Below are 19640 nucleotides of genomic sequence, written 5' to 3' on the forward strand. Positions count from 1 at the left end.
AGTTTTGGTAGATTGCAGTGGAGCCTAAAGCTGGGACTTAGGTTCCTCAGCAGCTCCGTGGATCTGGACACTACCCTGTCTGTGCTTCAGCTCCCATCTGTAAAAACAGGGATAGCAGCACAACTCTGCCTCACAGGGGTGTTGTGAGGATAAATACTTTAAAGACTGAAGTACTTTGAGAGATCTGCTGACAAGAGTGAAGGGAGGAAGGTATTCTTATTTAAATATATTGGAAAGATGCTGCTCCTATTGAAACTGATGGCAAATCTCCCATTGCTTTCAGTGGTGGCGGTATTGTACCCTTCCCAATTTCCCCCCCATTGAAAGAAGAATGAACATGGTAGAAATGACTGCTTGTTTGCCCTGGAAGACAAAATGCTAGTAAAGAAGCATGAACTGTTACAATATTTACATTCTGGAGAAAGTCAAACTATCATTTCAAGTCAATTCACAAATGAGCGAGGCCGTTCGCCAGCTCCCTCTCTGTGGTAGATGGTAGTGAACCTAAAGCAAGGCTGGAGGACCCGAGATAATGAGTTAAACCATTATAATGTTTGGAGAGTTTGTATTATGAGGGAAATGAATGGGAAAAGCCAGAGTTTTTGCTGGGTCCCATGGTAAAATTAACTGCATCGTTTTTCAAGCTGAAATGTGAATATTTGCCAAATCATAACTGTGTTTATTGGGTCATATTTTACTGCTCAGGTTAAAAGGAGAAATGAATTATGGTTGATACTGCCTAGTTGCCTCTGCCCTAGTATTCAAGTTGCAGAGGAGGAATTACACAGAGGCAGGGCTAAGTGATGATACAGGCTTGTGGTAGGTCTGTTTGGTCTGGGACAGACTCGTGATACATGTCTCCCATTCAGAAGGGCCCTGGATAACAGCAGGCTTCCTCTGTTGCTGGAGGACAGGGCTGTAACTAGCCATGTGAAATTTGGATGAGTCACCAATTTCCCCTCCCCACTCACTGCACAGTGGTTGAAGCTCATCCATGAATAAGGAGCCAGTGCAAGGCCTGTGCACTGCTTAACTCCTTAAAATGGGGCTATATTGGGACTCTCGTAGTGCTCAGGATCATGTGCTGGCTCCCCTGCAGGGGGTGACTTTCCTCCATTAGATAGATTCTCCCAGAAGACACATGTGGTTCTGATCTTTTACGCAATGGGTGAAGTAAATAGCATGGTCTGAGGCCATGTCTACACTTACAGTTTTGCAGCGCTGGTAGTTACAGCTGTGTTTGTACAGCTGTGTAGGGCCAGCGCTGCAGTGTGGCCACATTTGCAGCACTTGCAGCGCTGTTGGGAGTGGTGCATTGTGGGCAGCTATCCCAGCATTCAAGTGGCTGCAATGTGCTTTTCAAAAGAGGGGAGTGGGGTGGAATGTGACAGGGAGCGTGGAGGAGACAGACAGAATGGATTTTTGGAGTTGACACTGTTCTCAGCTCCCTGCCTTGCAAGTTCTAAGGACTGGAAGACACACAGTGCCTACCTTCAATCATTTTAAAAGTTCTAACTCCCTTCCCCCACTCCTCTCTCATTCACTAAATGCAAATTATGTACTTCTAAATACCCGTCAGACCAGATAAGCAACTGCTCAACACGGACCTCCCCCTCCCCCTCTGCCGTGTGAGCGTGCTGCTTCTCTCTTCAAGCAAACAGCTGTGAACATTCCAAAGTAATTCCCCTGCCTGCCTCTGCTCGCTCAGCAAACAGGAGCTGTGTTTGTTTTTTAAATAAGCAGTTTGGCTGAACTCCGAGCTCTCCCTTTCTTCTGGTTTGTTGTGGACAGGAATTCTGGGATACCTCCTTATACCCCGGAGGTCAATAAAAGCGCTGGTGGGCGTCCACACTTGCTGACCAGCGCTAGATCCCCTACACCTGAGGCTCGACCGGGTGTACAGCCAGCGCTGCAACCAGGGAGTTGCAGCGCTGGCCGTGCTTTGCAAGTGTGGCCACATCCTAAGTTGCAGCGCTGTAACCCCCCTCACCAGCGCTGCAACTCTCTAGTGTAGCCATGGCCTGAGAAGCATAGGCCTGGGAGCTAGGACACCCTGAGTTCTAAGTATGACAAGAGATGTCTGTGTATATGCAAATAGTTCACAAATAAGGGGCCAGGAGATGTCTCAAAAATATGAAGCAAAGTTCCTGGGTTATGTAGGACTAATCAAGAAGAACTTTGCGCACTGCAAATGGCTTTTTGTGTGTGTGCGTGCGCCGTTTGTTACATCAGCTGTGTCTTCTGTTCTCTCTAGGATTTTATCCTGCCTTCATCACCAGAGTACCTTCCAGTCATGCATTCAGGGATGTGATTGACATCTGTCACGTGTCATTCATTCTCTCATTTCTCCTCAGGGAGAGAATTGTGCATGCAGTGGAGTGTGGTTTTGGTGGTGGTGGGTTTTGGTTTTTTACACATTCACGCTGCTCTATGTTTAGGTTAGCAAAGGCAAGTTGCACAGTTGTGCCTGACACTTGGAGAAGAAGGTGATGTGGGTTGTGATGGCCCTTAGTTCCTGCTGGAATTCATTCCACAGTCTCAGACCTGCCCCTGAGCAAGCTGTCTTTTCTGTACAGATGAGCTTTACCCTTATGGCAGAAAGTTCCACTGGGCCTAAGGAGTGGAGCTGTCGACCACAATCTTCATCCTGGCATTGTAGGTACCCTAGGCCCAGGGCAGTGAGCTCCTTGAAGACAAGGACTGAGACGTTGAACTTGACTCTATTCTGTGGCAGGCCAGTGCAGATAGCGAAGGCAGGCCTGATGTGCTCACAGGAGCCTGTGTTGTTGAGGAGACGTGCTGCAGCGTTCTGCACTAGCTGCAGTTTCCCAAACAGTGAAGCCTTCCTGGCCAGGTATATTGCATTGCTGTGGTCCAGATAAGAGGTGGAGAAGGTATGTATAACTGATGCCGGTCATCGCCCACCAGGATGGGATGGAGTCCCCTAGCCAAATGGAGATAACAGAACCCAAGAGTAACATTTTCTGCTATGTGCGAGCTTAGTGTTGGCAAGGACTCCAAGAGAGACTTAACACAGAGGACAGGCAAAGAATGGCCCAGGATAAACAGAGATGGCAGAACATTGATGGTGCAGGAAGGATTCAGATACACACATAGCTATAATGGAGAAACCGGTGATCTGGTTGCTAGATCACTCATTTGCTCTGCCACAGAGGTTCCTGTGGGACCTTGGGCAGATCATGTAGTCTCTGTGCCTCAGTTCTCTTCCTGTAAAATGGTGATGGTAGCACTTCCCTCCCTCACAGGGATGTGGTAGGGGTAAATACTTTAAAAGATAATGGGCCATATCAGGACCTAAGAGAGAAGGGATCAACTCAGTTCCTCTGATCTGATCTGATTTCTGTTGTGTACGTTGGTGCACACACAATGACAGGTACAGCCCTATTTGTGGAAAATCAGAGCGGTTACTCAAAACCTTTGTGGGGGAGGGCGGGGGAAATGCCATTTTGGATAAATGGGAGATAATTATTTGTGCTTATTGGGTCAGATTCTAGTTCTCCGTTACCTTTGGTGGCAATCCCCCTACTTGACCACTGGATGTCGCCATTACACAGAAATCATGCTCCCAGACAAGCCAGGCCAAATTCTGCAGCTTCTGCCATAGGCACACCTGCTATTTGTGCATGGAAGGGCACTGACTTCAGAGTCAATGAAGCTGTATAGGCGTAGCAGGAAAGAGAAAGTAGCATTTTAAAAGGTGATGCAGCTCAGCCTCAGCATTGCTAGCTGTAGTTTTTATGCACTGCCTTTTTGCCCATGGGACTAGTAATTGTTGCACTAAGCCAAGTAGCTAGATATCCAACTCTCCAGTTAGCATGTGCAAATATTTGTGGGCAAAGAACTGGAAGCACAAATTTAGAGGCTTTGCTTGAAGACGTGGCCCATCACATTTTCAGAGACATTCAAAGATCCGGGTTTGGGGAAGCCATTGAGAGATTGCCGCAGTGTGTGGGCTCTTGATTTCAAACAGAGAGCCACCTGTTTATGCCTGAAAATCTGTGTTTTATGCCCAGATGCATATTTCCATGTACAGTGACCCAGCTGTGCCCACAAATGCGCATTTTCCGTGTTAACACGGGAGGTTATATTTGAAAACCTGGTTCTAGGAATCCTCTCCCTTTAAAACAGCTAAGCTTGCAAATGGCAGCTTTGCATGTTGAAAACATTTCAAATGTGTATGAATGTTGTGATCAGAATTTTGATTGCTGCCTCCCGAGGCACTGACCAGCACATACCCCTCATCTTGGTTAGTTTGGCAGAGTGTCCTTGTGTGTGTTGGTTTCCCAGTCTCTCTGTCCTGAACATGGTAAAATATTTCAAACCGAGCCCACTTTTAAGTTACAGGAGAACATACAAACTAGAACTGTTCCTGAATCACAACCAGGATCCTTGAAGTTTGGATGCAGATTTGGATTTAAACTTTGAAGCCAGGGCTCATCTAATAGAAACAGGCCCCAAAGCAGGTCTCTTTCCACGCTCCCACCATCCCCCATAACTGAAATACTGTGAAACTGATTTTATCCCATATCTTTATGGAAAAAGCATGATCCAAGGTTAACACACTGTTTGGTGACTTTCAGCTTTCAACGCCTAAGGGGTATGTCTGAATCCCTGAGCACCTGGGATTTTTAATGCAAATCTCCTCCCTGTCGCATTATCAGGGAACTGCTATCTGAGTCACAGCAGATAAATAACAGATTACTTTTCAAACAAGCCAGGAATCACGGCAAAGCTATTAGACGAACTATATAATAATGTCCTTAGAGATGAATGCTGGTGGGTTAGTTTGCCTAGCGTCATTCTCTTCTTTGGAGAGGATTTCTCCAAGTCGTGGTAGCACGCTGTGCACATCTCTGTCCCTGGCGTCACCTTCCTACCACTGCTTGTGTGTGGTGGAATGATTCAGCCTCCTTTTCGTTGTGACCACAAAAGGGTCATTGCAGCAGCATTGCTTCTCCTGGGGAGATGGGTATGTTCTTCCCAATGTCTGACGTGCCTATCTGACGCCTGGTGCCTCAAAGAGCCGTCCGTTCTCTGCTGCTACTTGGGAGCAAGCCACTCTCGCATGCTGTTCCAAGAAGCTTTTATGTTTTGATCTTGTCTCTGAAAAGTCTTTCTAGCCTTTGACACTGCTCCTGACGACTGCTGCTTGTCTCTCCTCACGTGCCAGTGACATAGGCAGCATTGTGGTGATGCAAAGGGGAACATCCACCCCTGTGCCCAGGACTATTGCAAGGACTAGGTGCCACTTAAATCCCATTATGTGGACTTAAAGGTTGCCTAGACCTCACGCTGGGTCTCTGCACTGGGGTAAGCTTCAGAGACAGGAGGGAAGAGAGAGCGGGGGTGTAAGATATTTGATTTTCTTTTTTAACGCTTTGCAGGCAGAGCAGGAGAGCTGAAGTGTTGTTGGAGGCTCAGTCAGGAACCCCAACATTATCACTGTTCTTTGTGCAGTGTAATAAAGATGTAAGGAGCTTTACAGGTGTTTAGCAAATCCAAGTTCAGTGGATTTGGGGGACTGAGATCTGTGTGCATCTTCCTCTTCCGGCCTCCAAAACAGGCATGAGGTGCCTCCTGAAATAAAGGGCTAGATCCATGGAGTGATGCTGATTTACCTTGGTGAGGATCTGGCCACCGAGAATTCCCCCACCCATTCCTGCGGAGGGGGAGAGGCGAGTGACGCATGCCATAGCGGGGGCAATCCACAGGAAGGGCCTGGCTCGCGTCCAGAATTGCTGCCGCTCCCCCCCAACCCGGGAGAAGGTGGCACCTCATCCAGTAGCAGCTCATGCCCAGCCCCGCTTCATGCCCCAGCCTGACCGACACAGCCCTTAGATCCAATCCTTATCCCAAAGTTACGGATCCGGCTTGCCAACTTCCCTTACCTACATTGTTCTAACGTGCCAGAGGCTGTTCACCTTGGAGACCTGCTGCGGATATGGGTACGGCCCAGCACAAGATTTACACCATCTCCTCCAGATTTTCAAGGGCCAGCAAGAGCTCACCCAAAACTGTGATGCTTTCCAAGGCTCGGGCCCCTCTCTCAGGGCAAACTCATTCCAGGGCACCCTGCCCTTCACAAAGAAAAGAGAACTCACCCCGGGGCTCCCGATTGGTTGGGTTACTGCACTGGATGCCTCGCAGCGCCCGTCTCCGCCACTCCAGATTCGGGGATCTGAACCCGACTCCCTTTCGATTGGCTGAGGGCAACAGAGGCCATCGCCCGTCCCTTTGGAATGGCGCTCGCCTATCTCTTAGGACTGACTGACCCTGTTCAACTGCTGTTCACATGAAACCCTTCTCCACTTCGGCCTTCAAAGTACTCGTTTGAATATTTGCTTCTACCACCAAGACCTGCACCTGCGGCGGCTCCACCCGGGTCCATGCCCTTGCCCTTGGCTTTAAGGCGCATTGCAGTGGCTCTCATTGCCGGCAACAGCCGGGTATGGGCCCAAAGCTCCAGCGCCATCCATTGTCAGGGCTGGTTGATTCGGCAGATGAGTTGTTACACACTCCTTAGCAGATTCCAACTTCCATGGCTATATCAAGCAACACCTTTTCTGGGGTCTGATGAACGTCGGCATCGGGCGCTTTCACTAGGACGTGTATGGCTGGGTGTCACTGGGGCTGCTCGTGGGAGCAAGGCTCAAAGGAACTGGTCCTTAATGGAAGCCACATTCCACTGCACTAGCAGTGCCTCCCCGGTCTGAAACCATCAAAGCTTTACCCTATTTGCACAGCAACTCCCATCAAAAGCATCCCCTCCCTCCCCCCAGCACTGCACACTGCAATCTCACTGTAATCTTCTAGCACGCTCACACTGCAATCTCATGTAACTACCAATAATCTGGGAGAAGCAGGCACTGCAGATCTAGTGGCTGAACATACAAGCCAGGAGCCAGACTTGGGATCAATAGTCAGTTTGCAAAAGATACCAGCAAATTGTTTGCTTTCTCCTGTTTCTGCTGCAGAGAGGCTGGATGACTTCAGAAATGGCCAAGCCGTCCTTGGCCGGGATTGCAGGATAATTCAAATGATGAACTTTAAAAAAAAAAATGGAATGGATAATTTCCCAGGATTGTGATCCCGGCCCCATTTGACTTTAATGCAGGTTTGACAAACACTGTCCAATGTGCTGTTTGGAGTTTGTTACAGTTGGTGAATGGCTCGAGTATCAGCAATTATATGTGTGTTTATATATAAACGTTTTAGTAAATGCTAAAGCGTGAATTTAATATTGGGCTGGAAATCGGGTCAGTCTGTCAGCTCTGGAGACAGACCTTTTGTTTCTTCACAGATCAGGCCTGGGACGGGCATTGCTGGGGCAAGTATCTGCCCACGGGACTCAGCCGTGCCTTGGAAAGACCATATCTAGGAGTGTAAGGGGCATTATCCCTTTGGGTGGCTTAGCCATTGATCTTGTCGCAGAGACTTCCCAAAGGAACCAGTTGTGGTTACTGTTTTGTGTCTGAGCCCCAGTTCCACTAGGAGCCGGAGTGACACCCACCAAGCTGATTCAGTGTTGGATACTTTGATTGAACGACAATCGAAGAGGGATCTGTTCCCAGCCGCTGTTGCAAATTGCAGTATAATGTCTGTGACGGGCACTGAGCAGACACCATCACTGGTCATCCCAAAGCAGGGAAAGTGGCTCTCCAGGCCGAGTATCCCTGAGAAACTTTGTAGGAAGAGTGGAGCTCGCTGGAGCTTTGGGGAAAGGGTTTAGAAAGAGGCAGGAACTGGATTTTGAAAGGAGGAAAGAGGTGTGTGTGTGCGGAGGGGAAATCTCTTGGCCTGGCCTGGTTCGTCACCATCTTTCCTCCAGCCTGCTCCCTCTCTCACCGTTTCCTCTTGCTAACTTCCAAGTTCCTTTCTCCTCCCTGCCACCCCCTGTAATTCCCATCTCTGTACCTCCCCGAGAGGCAGGATGATCAGGAGATATTTTGTTGGTCAGATGCGAGTTTTTTCTGGATCACTGAAAATAGCTAGCCTTTCCCCTGCCAAGTTTCCACCCCCTCCATGTGTGGCTGCAGACTGCAGCATTGCAGAGCCGTTCTCCTTGGTTTTATTTTAAGCTCTTACTATAATTCACCGGTTTCTCCTCTTTTGTCGGGGCTGTTTCCGTTCCTGTCCTGGCAGTCAGGGTCCTCTTTAATGTTTGGCCCACTTGATACAGTTGTGTTGTCTCTCTGCTCAGGTGTCTGGCTCTGACGTGATAACAACATTGAGAGTGGCCTTCGATCGGCTTAATAGCCTCCATGCCAGTTCATCCTTTGGGCAGGAGGAAGGTTGATCCCATGTGTTTTTTAAATGCCATTTCCCAGTAAACCACCAAATTATTCACTGGAAAATGATGTCGGATTAAAAACATCAGTGCACTTCCAAACTGGGTGTGCTGCAAACACCTGCCTTCACAGCAGAAATATACTAGATACACCAGACCCATGCCGAAAGTCAAGTGCCTGGCAAAAGGTGGGTATAGCTGCCAGGGCCAATGGGCAAACCCAGTTCATTTTTGCTTCCCTCTAAGCTTCCCTTTTCATTCCCAGAGCTATTTGAAGGTATTTATTTGCTCATTGGCATAGTGTTCCTTGTGTACCTCGCTGGCATTGATTTTTGTATCCCAGCTCCATGCAATAAAAGTGTCGAGGGAAAACGCAAGGCGTGGAAGGAAGTTCCTGCTGAAAAAGCACTTCCAGTTGTGGTGCGTTGCTGGAATGATATGTGCTCTGCTGAGCTGCAACAACGGGGCTGGCGAGATGAGCCAGCGGCCACGCCTATCGCACTGCTCTGCTGTACAAGGTGCCTTTGCTGTGCTGTGGCAGCGCCATGCAGCTGTTATTCAGAGGCCCCTTGCAGTGTTTTGACACCTGCCTGAGAGCAGCAGCATTGATCCCCTTTTCAGCATCATTCCTAGGTGGTTCTGGTCCAGCCAATATCTGAGGAGCGTTGAATACACAATAATACTGTGTGTCTACATGACTCATTTCATCCCAGGAACTGAAGAGGCTGTGCCAGCTGGTAGCCTACGAGAGATGGGCTGAGGAGGTGGGTCCCGGTTTTAGTAGGATTTCTCGTTGACCGTCTTAGCAGAGAGACCATGGCTCGAACGAGCGTGGAGCTTCTGTTGGACCCTCAGGACTCAGAAGGATGAACGAGGCTGTTGTGCTGGAGCACAAGGTGTGAGCAGAGTCTCTGCATGGACAAGGGTAAGTGCTAACCATAGCCCTCTGCACTGAGCAAGTGCAAGCCACTTCCCTCCCCGTTTCCTTGCTCACAAGTTGCAAGGTGAAGAAAGAGGCAGGGCATGAGTGGGACGTGTCATGTCTGAGAAGGCTTGGTCCTGAGCATGAGCTTTATCGTGCCAATTCAAACTCGACTGGGCTGGAGGAGGCTCTTAAAAGTACTCCCTCAGGGTTTGGATTGATTCAGAGTGTGTGTGTGTGTGTGTGTGTGTGTGTGTGTGTGTAAATCCTGCCCCCATTACTGCCGTCTGTTCTGTGGACAGTTAGAGGGCTCTGGGCCATAAGGCTGGAAATCACTAAATTGTGTTTCTTTTAAAAGGTAGCATTCAAACTGTCCAGCAGTGATCAGCTCAGACAGTACTCACTGCCTGAAAGCTTTTGGCCTTATACATTGATGGAGCAACTGTAGGATGTTGCAACTGGGAACTGCTGACTGAATCTGTGTTTACCAAAACAGTCTAACCTTTCAGCACGCAGGGCCAGTGACTCTTTTCTCGGTTATTAATCACGGATTAGTTTTGCGTGGCGCTGTCCTGACAAAGATTCCCCGAGGGAACTGTACAAAATCTCCATAGCGCCGAAAGCAAAGAGTCCCTGTGCTAAACTAGGCTGCAAATAGAAAACCAGGACAGTGAACAGAAAACTGAAATAAACGAAAAGGGACAGATATGAAAGCCAGGATAGAGGAAGCCTAGTCAAAGCCATCTGATAGATGTATAATTGTGGAAGTAATTCCTGGGCATTAGCTGCATTACAATAGCAATTAGACCAGGATCCCATTGTGCTGGCTGCCATATGTACACACAGTAAGAGATAGTCCCTGGCCCAGAGAGCTTACAGACTAAACAAGTGGGAGGCGAAAGAGCAGCAAAATGTCTTGCCCAAGGGCACAGAGCCCATCAGTGGCAGAGCCAGGGTTAGAGCCCAGGAGTCTTGGCTCCTAGGCCAGTGTCCTATATACTATATCATGTTGCATCATATAGTCTATCCCTTGAGCTACTCCCTGGGTTGGAACCTAAATCCAAGGATCAGATCCAGCTCTGCAGTTCAAACCTCTTTGTATGATTGGCTGAACCTGAATTTGGGAAAGTTCAGACTCACCATTGAAGCCTGAGGTTTTGGTTCTATCTATTGCGGGGAGGGGATGGTCTGGATACACAGACCATATCCTGAGGTTTGGTATGGGCTGAACTCTTCTAGTAAGACCATTGGTACCATAGCAGGCCCCGTAGAATCATGCAGTATAGGCCCCGGTCTGGATTTCTCTCTTTTAGGTATTTATCTGGGCCCCTATTACTGTAGTATTTGAGCACCTCAAAATGTTTACTGTGTATATCTTCCCAGCACCTCTGTAAGATAGGGATGTGCTGTTATCCCTATGTTATAGCTGTAAAGGAGATGTGGGGAGACAGCAAGGAAAGGATTCAAACTCCAGAGCAGTCCGGCACCAGAACCACTCAGCCACTTTGATACAAAGAAATGTGCCGGCCTCATCAGAATTTGAACTCAGATCAATGGGACTGATCTAGAGTGCTGATCGTTCCACCATGTACTCGGCTGCTGGCTATGCTGAAGTGCAGCTGCTGCCTGTTCTCATTGGTATAAAGGCTAGAGCTGTGTGAAATATGCTCAGTGAAACTTGCCAGCTTTCACCTTTCATTACAAACTCAAAGCAGATTTCTCGAAAGACCCCCGCAGGTTGGATAGCTTGTGCCTGACTTAATAATACTTATCAATATCGCAATTTTCATGAGTAGATCTCAAAGCACCTTATAAAGAAGTTCAGTATCATTTTACAGATGGGGAAACAGAGGCACAGAGCCCAAGTGACATGTTCAAGGCCACCCAGCAGGTCAGTGGCAGAGTCAGGCATAGAACTATTAGTCCAGTTCTGTATCCACTAGTCCACATTGCATCTCTGACTTCTGGTTTTTCCTTTGGTGACAGGGGCAGGTGATAGTTCTGCATGATTTTTGGCACAAAAGCAGGTGAAACCCAGCAGCTGGGAGTGGATTTCACTGAGGTTTCTGGTTCATCCGGGGTGTGGTGTTGGCAGATGAGGTGGGAGAGAACCCATGGGGCTCAAAAGCAATAAAAAAGGTGCATGCGAGCCCCTGCAAAGCAAACTAGTGAGTCTGGTGCTGCTGTAAAAACCTGCAGGCTGTATCCTGGTTGCTGTAAATTTAGGGAGTTCAATTGAACTCAACAGAGCTATGCTGATCTACCCCAGCTGAGGATCTAGCTCGTAAAACCCACAGTTCTAATCAGCACTAGAACTATCTGCCCCTTTATGGGTATATTTTCAAGTGTCAGTACCAAGGAGCTGCCATTTCTTTGCCAACCCTCTGACGTATTCGATTGTGAAGCACGGGCTGGTTGAGTCAGCTGGGGGCAGTGTACTACCAGCAACCTCCCAGCAAACTGTGACAGAGACATTGCAATCCTCAGACAAGCTGAGCCAATGTCCACCCTGCCGGAACTTCCTTGGCTTCAATGGAGTTACATCCAGGGGGATTTCCGCCACAGGATGCCGGGCTAAGTTCCTTCCTGGTGTAAGTCAGGAGTGTTTTGAAGGATTCTCTTGGTGTTGGCACAGTGCTCTGAGATCCTGAGCTGAAAGGTGCCACAGAAAGGCCAAGATTATTAGTATTTCTTTATTATTGTGAAATGCATCCAACCCATTTTATTAAGAGCAACTATGAGTATGGATGGAGAGGTCCAGGATATGGCACCATCAGTGCCAAAACTTTGTTCTGCAGGCTTTTCCTGTCTCCTGTCGGGCTTTAGACTGATATGGTTGAGCTAATAGAAAGACAAGCTTAGTTGAAGACAGGGGAGTGAGAGTCAAAAGGTCATTCAGCCTTCAGTCGGGGGGAAGCTGACATTTCCGGAGGCTGGACACACATTCCTTTATAGAACAGCTGTGATAACACAATCCACTCCAATCAAAGCGTAGAACTAGAATGAAAAAGCTCTAAGCAGTGTACCTGGTTGTCCCCCCAACCTGCTCCAAGCCTCATCTAAGTGTCTAAAAAAGAGCATTTTTAGGGACAGAGAGCAAATGCCCTGTACTTTCAAGGGGTGTTTTGTTAAAGCAGTGTAAGGGATTTTAGCTGAGTGTCTAAGAAGGATCCATTTCGAGACTGCTTTTCCTTCTCCTTCAGTGGGTTGCTACCCTTCATCAGAGACTGGGCAAGAATAATGTCAAGTCAACTCCAAGCTCCAGCCATGCTCCCAAAAGAGGCTGCTGCACTAGCACTGGGATGTCTTCCTGCTAGCAAAGGGTTGTGGCGGTTTGTGTCTCAGGGGCTGAGTTCATTCGGGTTCCTGGTTTTCTGCAAGGTTTTATTTTAAATGCACAGGAGCATGATCCTGACAGAGCTTTTCTCCCTGTGCTAATATTGATGGCTGCCATCTTGCCAATAGCTCAGGGATTGAACTAGGTATGTTGACAGCTAAAAGCCTGCGCTTGGCATCTTGCGTTAAAGAGCCAGGCTCTGTAGAGTGGGGCTTCATTAAACTCACATCCTCTGAGAGTCAGCTGCAGAGGATGACTCCTAACACACACTCAGCCGTGGGTTAGTGTCAGCTCCTGCATGGGTGGAAATATGTCAAGAGACCAGGCCTTGTGTTATCTCAGTCCTGTGGATGGATCCCTCCAGTCAAAAGAAGCGCAAATGCCAAGGCACTCGGGATCTCATGGAAACCAGTTGTGCTTTCCTGTCCTTCCCCCTGCTCCTCTCTTGTTCTCATGCTCAGGAAAAGGACAGTGACTGAAAGGAAGCGGATGAAATTTATCCAGATAAAAATGGAGGGTGAATTCCCCTGCCCTGCAATTTATGAGCATTTGACAGGCTCTCTGGGGACATGGCAGCACCTGCATTGCTTGGGACATTTAAGACTAACTGATCCAGGTAAACATTCCTGCACTGACGGAGGGGGCTAGATTAGATGAGGTAACCTAGGCAAAGGGGTTCTTTCGAGTCCAGTCCAAGTAGCTTCACTGATCCATTTTCCTTTGCCTCTGCACCAGGGGATGGGGGGAAATGCAGATACAGTTTTCTCCATATGATTATAACTGAAAACTATTAAATGGGACATTAAGCATTATGTGTTCCAGACCACAAGCTTCCTACAGAGATGATGAGCTCTCTGAAAAAGCTAAGTCAGCATTCCTCCAACTTAAAAAAAAAATCACTTGACAAAATCTGTTTTCTTCCTCCCTCAGTGCATTGTGGTAGGGAGGGCCTATGGTCCTGGGGCCTTATCCAAAACCCAGTGGGAGTCAGGGAAAGACTCCTATTGATTGCACCAAGCTTTGGCTCGGGCTGCAATTTTCAAATGGTGTCCAGGTCCTATTGAAATCCAGTGAGTTACATGAGCCAGCTGCTTGTGGTGGGTTTGAGGCAGCGTGATGGGGAGGAGGGGACGGGCTGATACCATTGAAGTCAGAGGGATTTTTACAGCTGCTATCACTGTTAGTAGGCTCCCGGCCATAGGAGACAGAGACACAGGATGAGGCTGAATCTCTGCCCTGCACCTTCTTCACCTATTTAGATCAGTGGGTGTGAAATGCTGCCCAGCTGGTTCACTCACATTTGACACTCATGTTGCACCAGGTGGGGGAGAATCAGGCTGAGTGTGATCAGCTATGGCACTTGTTCATTTAAAGTAAATCAAGGTGGTGGTTAAGCAAGAGGCTCTGTTGCTAAATGATCTTTACTAACCCAGCCTCTGCCCGCAGGTCAGGGTCCTGGTCAAACTGCCTCCCAGCCCTTCTCACGGTTCTAGTTTTTAAACAAACCCTGGAAATAACCAATTTTAGCTGTTTTGAAACTCTTCTTCCCTCCCCCCCAACCTGGCCAACTTTTCGGTTGAACTGTGTGCCCAGATTTGTAGCTGGGAAGTTAAAGGATACACAGAGACAGCAGGAGCTGAATAATGCAGTTTTGAAGCAAAATGCCTTCCCTGCGTTAAATGAGAGAAGGGTCTTTGAACTAGACAATTTGGACTCATACTCTGAACAGCTACACGGTTTTATTTTTTAAAACTGATCAATGAAACACACAGCTTGGAAATGTGTCAGAATTTGTGTAAAACAGTGAGTTCCACTGAAATAAACATACCAACAACAGTGTCTAGGGTTTTCTAGGGCAGCACCCCTGAGATCAGGGCCCCACTGTGCTAGATGATAAGTAAATAAGAGAGAGTTGCTGCTTCAGTGAGCGTACAGTCTAAATAGACAAGACAAATGAGTATTATGATCCCCATTTAAAGGTGGAGCATGGGAGCACAGAGGAAGCGACTTACCTACGATCATACAAGGGGTCTGTAGCAGAGCCAGAAATTGAAATCGGATCTCCTGAGTCCCAGTTTAGGGCCTTCACCACCAGACCACCCAGCTTAGCAGCTAGTAGTGCTCTGATAATAAATCATTCCTGATCCATGTGTGTTACAAAGACTTGGCCAAATCCTGAAATCCTCGCTCAGGCCAGTAGGCTGTTGTCCTCTATAAGAGCCTTGCATGAGTAGAGAACAGGGAGCTTTGATGGTTATGGATCCAGTGGATAGAGTTTCTTCTGGCAGGAGTTTGCAGCTCCCTGTGTCCCTGTTGCATCCATGCCGGAACCCTCTTAGCGCGCACAGATCATTCTCCGGAGCGTCCTTCGCAGCTGGCTGTGCCCTGCCAGGATTACCAGGGGGCTCATCCCCAAGAAGAGCGAGGCGCAGAAATTTGATGCCTGAAAAAGGAAGGGTGCGGCGGGCCAGCTGGTGAAGCTGTGGTAGCCGACTGCCAGCGTGTTGGTCCCCCAGCAGCCCACAAACAGAATGACCAGGGCCAGGATGACCTTGGCAGCTCTCCGCTCAGAGGCAAACCTAGCCACCCCGTTCTCAGCCCCCATGGCTCTCACGTGCCCCTTCAGTTTGTGCAAGGTGTACACGTTGGCTCCCAGCATCAGGACCACGGGCACGGTTTCATGGATGACTAAGGAAGCTGTGGCATAGGCCAGCCCGCTCTGCTGGGAAGGGAAAGCCCATGTGCAGTCCAGCAAAGGCCTGGTGGTACTGCTCACTAGCATTGGAGGGAGAGTGGTATTCCCAGCCGCCTGGCTGGAATACACCAAGGCAGGAAGAGAGTACAACGCATTCGCCATCCAGAGGGCAGACACAGCGATAGCTGCGTCCCTGGCCCCTCTGGCTTCCCTAGCCCCTAGGGGATGCTGCTTCCTTATGGTTCGGCAATGGAAGATGCTCAAGCAGGAAGTGGCCCAGGTGCTCATAGCTCTCAAGAGCACCCAGGTGAACATGAAGACCCTACACCAAGCGGCGGACAAGGAGAGCTGTAGCCCCAGGTCAGCCGTGAAGATCAGCGTGTTCCGCAGCGCTGTGAGAAGGAGATTGACAGTGGAGAGGTTGGCCAGGAGAAGGTCAGAGGCAGCCATGGTGCCACGCTTCACAGTCATGGCAAGGACCGTTAGGAGAACCAGGCTATTGCCCAGCAGGCAGAGGAGGACCAGAGCACCATACAGAGTCACCTGCACCACATTGCCCTGAGACAGCGCATCCGATGTCATTGCTCTGGCATGCCCCGAAAGCCCTGTGAAAGCAAAACAAGGCTGGCCTGTTATATCCAAGTGCCCGTGCCAGCCTGGGAAACCCACCTCCTCCCAGAGCCGGGGCACCTTGGCTGTGCAGGCATCCAGAGACTATCCCATCATCATGCCTCCAACCTGTTCTGCTTCTCTGGGATCAGGACAGGGGCTTCACTTTCAACCCACGTTAACGGAGACTCCCAGCAAGGGGCCAGTTGGGTGGGGTTTTTTTATGTGGATGTTATTTCTGGGAACTGGCCAGGGACACACACGGCCAAACTCGTCACACCTGGGCCACTGAATAACCTGAGCAAGGCAACAACTTTTGGTCACTACTGTCCTAGAGCAGATTCAGAACAGTGACCTAGGTGTGAAAGGCTCTGGTATTCTACCACCAATTCTCAAATCCCAGGAATGTAGATTCCACTTAGATAAAGGGCCTAAGTGACAGCTCATCAGTCACTGTCTTAGATCCACTCACCTGTGTGTTGGGGTCCTGGAACCTGCACAGAAAAGCAAAGGCCCCTCTCCTTCAGTACTTACCATCCTTCCAATTTCTCTCTTCTCTGGTCCGCTCGCTTGTTTGTGTGAACTGGTACTCTTGCTGACTCAGCTAGTTTTCCACTCATTTCATCTGCTCATCAGATGCTTAGCAACTAAACAAGCATTTATACAACCCACTGATTCACCAAATGGCTACAGCTGGGACTTTAAAGGCCTGTGACTCCAGATTGATCCTCCTCCCTTGCTAGAATGAGACAGAATAGGCCTACAAAAAATTGCATTGTCTTTCTTTAACACGGGGAGGAGAGTACTAAAAGCCAATCCATGGGAAGGAGTTTGCCAATCTAATATAGTTGCACCTCTCAGCTGGTGGTCTTGGAGAAGTTAAAACCACTGATGCTCCCAATGGCCCCTGAAGCAGGTAGGTATGTACCTTTGCATCTACTTTACTCCCAGATAGATGGGGAGGCACAGAGTGGTGCAGAAACAGGACAGCCCAGGGCAAAACCAGGCCTGGAACCCAAGCATTTTGACTCCTGTTGCCCTGCTTTAAAGGTTAGCTCATGCTGATGACTCAAATTTTCTCACGGGAAGCGTTGTCTTTGCAAGAGGGATTTGCTTCTGATGCATTTCAGCGACAGGCTTTATGCACATTTATCCCGAGGGCAGCCCTCCTTTACAGCAGTCTGATCTCCTCCCTGTGTTTGAGAGGACCCTGACTCTAGGCCCTTTGTTCTCCCCTTCACCTCAACATGGCAGTGGTGGGGTGACTCACTGAGGAAGGTTTAGGGAAGATCATGTTGTAATGTTACACCCCATATTCTTGAAAATATGGTTACGATATGAATGTGGTATAACTAAGATATACTTTATGCAAGATGGGTCTGGTAAGATATCATTGGAAAGGTTATAATTTATTGAATGTGTTTATCCAATTTATATGCATGTATCATTTTTGTATCTGAAGCTGGGAATATTGACCATGTCTCTGTATTTCAAATGGGCTCTGCTGGATGAGGCCAAACAATGTTCGTGGCTTATTGAGGAAATATACACAAGCACAAGGATTACCCCAGGGATGGTGTGCAATAGAAACCTCTCACAGATCACGCTACACAGTGGAACTGTTTGACCCGGGTCACAGCAAAAAAGCTTTCCAGCAAGAGTGGGGACACTATAAAAGAAGAACAATGATAACATGAGGGGTCCTCATTCTCCCTAAAACAACACACCTGGAATCACTTGAGGAACAAAGGCTGAACAGTGGGAAGTGATGGTCCCAGGCTGGAAGGATTTTTAACCTGTGTAAGAAAACATGGGAAAGCCAAGGCAGCTTGTGCCTTAAGAATCTGCCAGCCTGTTTATCATTCAGGGTGAGAATTTGCTAATTTGTATCCTACCTATCTAGTGTGTTAAGATCAGTTTGTGGCTTTTGTTTATTGACTAAGGTTATCAGCTTTGTTCTGTTTGCTATCCCTTTAACTACTTAAAATCTACCTTTTGTAGTTAATTAACTTATTTTGTTTATTATTAAACCCAGTTTATGTGATTTTTAATGGGGAGGGGAAGAAGTCATGCACATCTCTCTTCACATTGAGGAAGAGGGTGGATTTTTATGAGCTTGCGCTGTGCGGATTTTTCTATACAGTGCAAGACAGTAGTATTTTGGGTTTGTCTCCCAAAAGGGATGGGCACGTGAGTGCTGGGGGAGTCTTCTCACACAGAGCTGACTTGAGTTTGTGTCTTCAGCGGGGTGTGGGCCCACCTGTGTCTGTGTGCTGCAAGGGGCTGGAGAACCTAATTCTTTAAAGCAGGGAGAGGGAACCTAGGCTAGTTGAGCAGGAGGGGCTCAGTGAAATCCCAGCACATCAGGTGGCATCCCAGAAGGGAGGTCCAACCCGTCACACATGTTTATTCTGCCACATTAGTGGGTTGCCATAATACTTCTGCCCTACAGCAAAGGAGAGGATATGGCATGTGCTGGTAAGGAACGCCTCTTGAGCAGACTCAGCTGACTGGATCACACCATTGCAATCGATCCAGCTTAAAGGTGACCTGCAAAAGAAAAAGTAACAGATTATGCCCCCTTTTTTTGCTTCTCTTTGATGGATAAAGAATGGCTGAAAGGATTTTTCCTGGTCGTTCTTACCCTAGCAACATGAAATCTCTTCTCTGCTATTCTTGCTCGAGGACTCCGTGGAGGACTGGAGAACTAGGACATGGCAAGAAGTGAGAGGCTAAAACCTGAACAGTTCTTATTGTAGAAACCCTTCAGGGCAGCGACTGTCTCTTTGTGATTTTGGGGTCTAGCACTGGTTTTTAGGGTATGCCTTCACTGCAGAAAAAGTGTGTTGTTACCTTGATTAGCAGCTCAGGTACCTCCCTTGAACTGCTAACCTGAGTTAAAAGCCAAGTTGCCATGTCTTCACTTCCAGTTTATCCCGAGTTTGGTAACTTGAGCTAAGAACACACCTATGTGCCGTGAAGACCTACTCTTCGCTTCGCCGATGTTTTTGCTGACTCTCCTTTCGCCTCCGCTGCACCTTTCCCTCTCAAATCATTTTGTTGGTCAGTGGGAATTTCCAAGCATCCCAGCCCATTCTGATAATGACCCGAGCTCTGTCAGCCAATCACTACATCCGCTGTATGCGATTCAGCTCCTCTTGGAGTAATACAGCGCCGCCGGCTCCCCTTCTTTGTAAAGACAGTTGAATGGCAGGTTGGCTAGTGGAAATGCTGATGGTGGTGTGAGCTTCCCAAAGCCCTGCTACTTAGCATGGCCTTACTGCAGCCCCCTGCTAATGCTCCTCTAATTGCTTCATTTGTCCGTGTGTTAGCAAAGCTGCAAGGCCGGGTTAGCTGGCTTCATGGATGGTAGCTCTTGATAATCACACAGCTGATGGAAGTATCCACCCCTAATTATACCAGGACTTGCTCTCCCCAAGCATGATCGCCTGGCCTGCAAAGGACGATGGGCTCATTCCACTGGGCCTGATGCAAACTGGGCCGTGTTGCTCTATGCTGCTGTCACCCTGCTGCCAAGCTTCTCTCAGCTTTGGCATCTAACTGAAACAAAGCCTGGTCCTTCAATCATGGATGGCACAGCTCTAATCTTGGGGGTTTTGGGATTAAATCTGGAACGATATCACCGGTGTGGGCCCGATCCTACAGTCAGTGCTGGGGGGGTTGCAGAGAAGTTGGCTACAATATTCTTGTGGCGCATAGGTCCTGTTCCCGCTGTGCGTGGGCCCTTGAGATGTTCAGGGCATCAATT

The 19640-nt window shown here is 48.5% G+C and overlaps 1 protein-coding gene across 1 annotated transcript; it reads right to left on the minus strand.

The window, feature by feature from the left end:
- Positions 1 to 14902: 14902 nt before the first annotated feature.
- On the minus strand, positions 14903 to 15844 carry LOC127038879 (olfactory receptor class A-like protein 4). The gene has a single exon (XM_050931951.1). The coding sequence runs from the start codon at positions 15842 to 15844 to the stop codon at positions 14903 to 14905; it is 942 nt and encodes a 313-aa protein (XP_050787908.1).
- Between the last annotated feature and the right edge of the window lie 3796 nt (positions 15845 to 19640).

This window comes from Gopherus flavomarginatus, chromosome 21 (assembly GCF_025201925.1).
Source record: "Gopherus flavomarginatus isolate rGopFla2 chromosome 21, rGopFla2.mat.asm, whole genome shotgun sequence".
NCBI lineage: Eukaryota > Metazoa > Chordata > Testudines > Testudinidae > Gopherus > Gopherus flavomarginatus.